The sequence below is a fragment of the Neolamprologus multifasciatus genome, chromosome 11 (assembly GCF_963576455.1).
Source record: "Neolamprologus multifasciatus chromosome 11, fNeoMul1.2, whole genome shotgun sequence".
NCBI classification, from domain to species: domain Eukaryota; kingdom Metazoa; phylum Chordata; class Actinopteri; order Cichliformes; family Cichlidae; genus Neolamprologus; species Neolamprologus multifasciatus.
In genome coordinates, this window is record NC_140449.1 from 35581189 (window position 1) to 35588688 (window position 7500).

General features: G+C 43.1%; 1 protein-coding gene across 3 annotated transcripts in view; it reads right to left on the reverse strand.

The window, feature by feature from the left end:
- cpne4a (copine IVa) overlaps window positions 1-7500 on the reverse strand; it is a 95175-nt gene that overhangs the window by 26104 nt on the left and 61571 nt on the right. For all 3 annotated transcript variants that reach the window (XM_085177032.1, XM_085177031.1, XM_085177034.1), the window contains one exon: window positions 6219-6317. In XM_085177032.1, the coding sequence (XP_085033158.1) occupies window positions 6219-6317 (99 nt within the window). The remainder of the gene's footprint in view (window positions 1-6218; window positions 6318-7500) is intronic.

Here is a 7500-nt window from a genome sequence, read left to right on the forward strand (position 1 = left end):
TATTATAATAATATTATAATAATAATATTATTATTATTATTACATTATTATAATAATATTATAATAATGTAATAATATTGTAATAATGTAATAATATTATTACATTACAATATTATTATAATATTATTATAATGTAATAAAATTATTATAATATTATAATAATATTATAACATTATTATTATATTATTACAATATCATAATAACATAATAATATAATATTATTATGTTATTATGTTATTATGATATTATAATAATAACATAATTATATTATAATAATATTATGTTATCAAAATATTATTATAATATAATTATGTTATTATACTATTATAATAATAATATAATTATTAATATTAATATTATAATATAATATTATATTAATAATTTTGAGTGTCGTAAACTGATTATTTTTGTCTGTCAGATAAATAAAGGACTTCAGGGAAGAACAATGAGAGTCACTCTTCTTTGAGATGATATCCACGAACCAAACTGTTATTAAAGGCAGTGTCTGTAATAATAATAAAGAACTTTGCTGCTGGTTGCAGTTCAGCATTTTATTCTCAGAGAGTTTGTTCTTGTTTCCCGTGTTTATGGCGCCTGTGAGCTCACAGATCAGTGATATCAGGTTAGGTAGCAGGGTCGACGGTCCTGTATTTGACTAGAGTGGACGAAGCAAATCGAGCAGATGAGATTATTACAGACGTGCCTCTGAGCGCTGTGGTTAATCCAGCCTCAGCAGAAACATCACAAACACATTTTTCTTTGTCAGATTCGTCCTGCACTCAGGTGAAAGCAGCTTCCTGGAGGTGCAGTTTAAATCCAGAGTCAGACAGAAGCATGGACCACCTGCAGCAGGACACCTTCAGCTGCACAAAGACTGACTCCCTCACTCAGACCCGCCGAGACCGGGTGACTCGTGGCGGTTACTCTATTTGTGTCGGGATGGAGGACAGACCCGGAGCTCCCCGGAGACCTCAGCTCGGGGGGGCTTCTTGTTTCCGTGTCGCTGGTCAGGAGGAAGCTGCCAGCTGAGGAAGGAGGCCAATAAAGACATTTTATTTAAAAGGAGAAGAATGGAGAGACGGATGGACTGACAGCTCTTTGTGCTCTGTGGGAGGCGAACGAGCTCTCCTCCTGTGCTGGATAAGATAAAATGCACATCGCAACGATTCAAACAGCAGTCAGGAATTTTCCTTCTTGGTGCGATGCATCAATGCATAACCTCCAGGGCTGGAAATAGAGTCCAACAATAAAAACAATAGAGCTGCAGGTCCTGTGACGTCCACTGAGTTCTGTTAAAATGTCTTAATGAGCCTCGCCTGCGCTCCGAGTTACATCTCGTTATCCTGGTTTCTGTGTAGTCCCTGTTTTACTTTGACAGTCCCGTGTTTCCTTCCTGTCTCGTGTGTCAGATCAGGTTCAGCTGTGTTTCCCTTCTGCTACGTCCCTCGTTACCTCTGTAGTTATTGTGTGTCCTCAGACGCTCACAGACAGCGAGGCGTCTCGTGGAGAAGCAAACATCTTAGAGGTTTGTAAGTGAATCACTGAGTGTGTGAAAGCTGCGCTCGGGAATTCTCTGCATCGGCTGTTGTTTGTTTTAGTCGGAAAACCAGGCGGCGACAGTTTTAAGTCGGCTGAATTTCTTTCAAACTTTCCATATAAATTCAATAAGATGTCCTAACATCCAAACCAACACGTTCATGTTTTCTGCCCGTGTGGTCTGTGGTCATATCCCTATGTGATGTCATCCAAAGACTACAGACAGAATATTAGGCACAGCTGTGATGTGGTTTAGTCGTACGGCTGCTCAACAGACGACGTTCAGCTCTTTGTAATCAATAATGAGACAGCTGAGCCTCCACTGAGGATTCCTCGGCTGCTGATTGTTCCTGGCCTTTCAGCCGTGTGTTGTCATCTTCAGGGAGAAAACTCCCAACCGCAGCATCTGTAAGCAGGACGGCGTTAACGGACAGTCGCAGAGCGCTTTAATTAGCGGTCGTCTCCTTCCTGCAGCAGCTCTCTGACAGCTGCGTCTTCATTAGCTCTCGGGGTAATCGCTTCACACCCTCTGCCTAAATAACCTCGGAGGCGCTTCAGCCCCCGAGGAGCATTTTAAAAGGGTGGTCTCGCTGCTAATTGGTGCTTTTCTGGAAACCCGGAGGTGCAGGACCTAACGGAGATCAGGTCTTTTGTGCTTCAACCTGCCGAGTTCAAATGTGTGTAGCTCAAGAGAGGTCATCATTATAGGTCACCGCTCCCCAGGCTGTTTCTCATTCCTCCTGTTTCATCTGTAATGATAAGGCTGCTCTGTTAGTCAGTTTCTACACTGGAGTATCTGCACGTCCGGTTCCCACCATGGAGCATGAAGGAGGAGCAGTGCTGCTGTGGCCTGAGCTCGCAAAGAAAAGCGTCAGCGCCTTTCATCCAAGAAGCTTCTTCAGTTCTAAGAGCAGCTGGTGGATTTAACCCTTTAAGACCGACCATAGAACCAAGTCCGCCAGAGCTTATATTATATGTTTACATGCTGTGGAGCCATTTTTGGGAGCATTTCAAGTTGCTATACATCAATACAACCATTACAGCCCAGATTTTAATAATATGTCTGCATTAAGTGCATAGTAATTACATAAATTGCAAAAAAGTGCAATAAACTACAAAAAAATTGAAAATCGTTTTTGTTTTTTTAACATATATTTCTAGTTAGAGAAATTTAAGAGGCTTATCCCTCAAAACTGTAAATACAAAAAAGTTGCACAAAATAGTTTCCCACCACAGGAAATTTATTTTGAGTGTCTTCATAGTTTTATTTTTGAAATACACCAATTTTTATATACTGCAGGAAAAACGAAAATAAATATTATAATGCAAATTTGCAAAAAAGCAGCATATGCATCAAAATAAACTATTTCCAGCAGTGCAATATGAGTCCTAAGCATCCCAGAAACCACACAGAAAGTCAGAAAGTCAAACATAACTTTTAAAAACACCAGTATAGGCTCATGAGGCCCTGATGGTAAAAAACTACATTTCCGTGAAAATGACGTCACTTCCGGTTTCAGGCAGGTCATGGCGGACATGTGATAGTTCGCGCTGATGGACGTAGGAAGTGTTACAAACAGCTGATCGGATCGGCAAAGCATGTTTCTGGAATATTATGTTTTTGCTGCAGCAAGTGGTTTTTATGCAGTTTTTGCAAAACTATATGTGGAAGGAAACTGTGACCGAGGACAAGCTGATGGCATAAGATGTAAGTACAACTCCTCCGGTTTCATATGCAAAAAAATTATTGCGCTAGCTCACGTGGTTGCAGAGCTACCGGGATTTAAAAATAGTTACGCAAAACAGAGCGTGCTGCTCTGACCGGCTTTAAAGGGTTAAGTCCTGTGGGAGTGTCGTGGACCTCCTATTGATCCTCCACCTAATCGCCTGAGCCGAGGTGTGGGTGTGGGTCACAATCAGCCAGGGTTTCAGGTGAGCTCACCTTATCATGTGAGTTCCTGAGGTCAGATGGCCCAGGAGATGAGTGGGCGTTCTCAAAACTGGATTATAGATGGCAGACAGTTGGTGCCGTAAGCCCCGCCCTCTGCGTGGGAGCAGCAGACTCCAGAAGAAGGAGCAGAATGATGGAGCGCTCCGTCAGAACCTCCACCCAGCTGAGATGGTCTGACTGAAGGATGAAGAGACTCTAAAAACATCAGGTGTCTGTTGGTATTTGTCACATGCTGCTGGCAGCTTCTGATCGTCTCTCCTATGAACGGAAACCTCGTAAGAGAAATTGTTGGAAAACTCCTGAGAGAATCAGGATGTGATGTATAAATGTTGCATCCATCTGGAAGACCCTTGTGGATCAGGGAGCAGCTGAAGGAAGATGGCTGCAAAGATGCACCCCCATCCAAACACAGACATTAACGGGGTTTTCTGTTTTAGAGCATCTCTGGTTTGTCTGCAAAAGATTTCCTTGGACATCTTTTTGAAATGTGGAGACGAATACAGCTGAACACGGGGAATTTATATGAAACGTTTGAAAGAAATTAAAACTGTCAGCGCCCGGTTTTCCGACCCTAAAACAAACAGCAGCCGATGCAGAGAATTCCCGAGCGCAGCTTTCACACAGTGATTCACTTACAAACCTCTAAGACTCCTGCAGGGCCGCCTCGCTGCCTCTCGGAGAGTCTGTGAGTGAATGTGTTTCGCCGTGTAACTGTAATGGTGTGTCACAGCGTGTGAGCCGTGGTGTCGCTCAGTCTGACTCTCACCGAGCCATTAAATTGATTGAATAGCTGAAGGAGAAACAGGGTGAACAGATACCTGCCAGAGGACTCAAACCGCCTGCGACCACAGCAACACGCTCTTCCAGCAAATTAAATATTAACTGCAGCTACTGCAGCTGCTCCAGCAGGAGGGAAACTACGAGAGAGGTTTCTGGTACAATACGACACGTCAGGCATCAAACATTTAAATAACCTGCCTGATATCGACGGCTCTAAAGCTCTCCTGTGCAGTGCACCCTTTATGTTTTGGGAACTTTTCCAGCATATCCAACAGATTTAGACTGGATCAAGATCTGAGGAATTCAAACTCCATCGGCTTTAAAATCCCATCGAGTTCCTCAAACTTTAAGAATCCTTCTGGAAGAGGCCACTGCCATCAAGGGATGCTGCTCACATGACCGCGGGGTGTCCGTGGCCTGAAGAAATGTTTGGGTACATGTTTCATGTCAAAGTTAGATCTTCAAGAATCCAAGAACTGGATGGTTCCCAGCAGGAGTTAAGCTTTGACTCATTAGGCAGGATTTGTGTTTTTCCAGTGACTGATGGTGAGGATGGCCGATACTTGAGGGGTCTGGATGTGATTCATGCTAAGCTAACAAAGCTTCTGCTGTGAGCCGGTCTGTGATTGAATCGGGTCAACGGGGTAACACGCAGAGATGCAGCTGCTGCAGGCAGAGCATCATCCTGTGCAGACAGGTTACCTCCCACCAGGCGACCTGTAGCACCTTTTGATCGTCGCTCATAGTTGAGGGTGAAACTCCAGATGAGCAAACAAACATACGGGAAGAACGAGCACCAATGACGTCATCATTAACCCTTTAAGACCGACCATAGAACCAAGTCCACCAGAGCTTATATTATATGTTTACATGCTGTGGAGCCATTTTTGGGAGCATTTCAAGTTGATATACATCAATACAACCATTACAGCCTAAATTTTAATAATATGTCTGCATTAAGTGCATAGTAATTACATACATTGTAAAAAAGTGCAATAAACTACAAAAAAATTGAAAATCGTTTTTGTTTTTTTAACATATATTTCTAGTTAGAGAAATTTAAGAGGCTTATCCCTCAAAACTGTAAATACAAAAAAGTTGCACACAATAGTTTCCCACCACAGGAAATTTATTTTGAGTGTCTTCATAGTTTGATTTTTGAAATACACCAATTTTTATATACTGCAGGAAAAAGGAAAATAAATATTATAATGCAAATTTGCAAAAAAGCAGCATATGCATCAAAATAAACTATTTCCAGCAGTGCAATATGAGTCCTAAGCATCCCAGAAACCACACAGAAAGTCATAAAGTCAAACATAACTTTTAAAAACACCAGTATAGGCTCATGAGGCCCTGATGGTAAAAAACTACATTTCTGCGAAAATGACGTCACTTCCTGTTTCGGGCAGGTCATGGCGGACATGCGATAGTTTGAGCTGATGGACGTAGGAAGTGTTACAAACAGCTGATCGGATCGGCAAAGCGTGTTTCTGGAATATTATGTTTTTGTTGCTGCAAGTGCTTTTTATGCAGTTTTTGCAAAACTATATGTGGAAGGAAACTGTGACCGAGGACAAGCTGATGGCATAAGATGTAAGTACAACTCCTCCGGTTTCATATGCAAAAAAAATTATTGCGCTAGCTCACGTGGTTGCAGAGCTACCGGGATTTAAAAATAGTTACGCAAATCAGAGCGTGCTGCTCAGACCGGCTTTAAAGGGTTAATCAGTGAGACGTGTTTTATAAGAAAGCAAAAGGTAAAATAAACATTATCATTGTCATGTACACGAAACTGATCCTATAAATCCACATAAACACATATTTAACTTGACTTCCTGTAAACAGTCAAAGAACAGCAATTACAACAGTCAGTGAACGCATCACGCTTCAAACACCGGCTCTCAGACGACAGTGGGTTGAAGTATGAATCACACGCGGGTTGGCTCACCTGCCGTCCATCGATGGCGCCTCTCATCTCTTTGAAGGTAGCCTCGAACTCACCGATGTAGTCGTGTTTCCCGTTTGAGTCCCAGTCCCACACGGTGCACTGAGTGGACGAAAAACAGAAACAGTTATTGCATCTGAACGATCCGAGGCCGGACTGCAGCTCCATCACTGTCCTGCTATTTACGGCTGTGACCCACAAAGCTCCTGCTCGCTCGTTAACTGGATGTTTGCCTTGAAGGAGATAATTTCAGACTGAACCTGTGTTTTTGTTCTTGTTGTTTTTAGGTCACAGCTTGTTCAGCAAATCGAAACAAGCGGTTCAGCCCGAAGCTGCATGGCAGGAGGAGGTCTGTCCAAGCCTCCACATCAAACATGATTGTGTTTCTGGTTTATTTCGGCACGCTGTGGTTTCTAACGAGTCGACCGCGTCTCTCTGGGCAGTAGAGAGGAAGATATTAGTTCACATTCATTGAAACTGTGAAAATAAACTCAAAGCGAAATCTAACAAATGCAGCAGCGGTTCGGTGATGCAATGGAAACAGACACTCGTGTCATTAATATGTAGATTCAGAGCGTCGCTGCTAGGATGTGAAATAAATATGAGGATGTGTCGAGCCCGAGTTAAACCACACCGCACTTCAAAGAGACGCCCGGCTGCAGGCTTCGTCCACCTGACGAGTCCTCCCGGCGGACAGCTCGCACTGGCAGCACCGGGACCAGAACGGGACGTAAACGAGAAGAGACGGCGGACTGAATCCAGGACAGTTTGACAGGGTTCATGAAAAATAGATGGGAGGAGGTGAAGAGGAGCGCTGGCAGCCTGCGAGCCGGAGAGGAAGAGCTGCATGACTGTACAAACACACACAGTCTTGTGTTCCACTCTGCTGGTGTAATCTTTTCATATATTCATGCAGGAGTTTCACACTTACTGCGTGTCCCATCCATCTTTGTGAGGACCAATTAGAGTTTTATGACTCACTGTTTTCTGAGTGCGTGCTCAGGAGCTGTAAACCTGGAAACACTCGGGAAGTTTGAGGATTTAGAAACGTTAAAAACGTTTGACTGTTTCTACGTCGTCCGTCAGATTGAAGCAGATCGCTGATGCTGATCGTGTCAGAGGTCAGAGGTCAGACTGACTCCTCCTCTGTAGCAGGTTCACATCTGTCCTCAAGCTTCCAGCTGAAAACTGATGAATGCAACTAACAGCAACTACATCAGGTGAGTTTAGAGGCTAAACCTGAAAAAGACGAAGCATGGCCTCGGTCTCCTGACTGATCCAACCA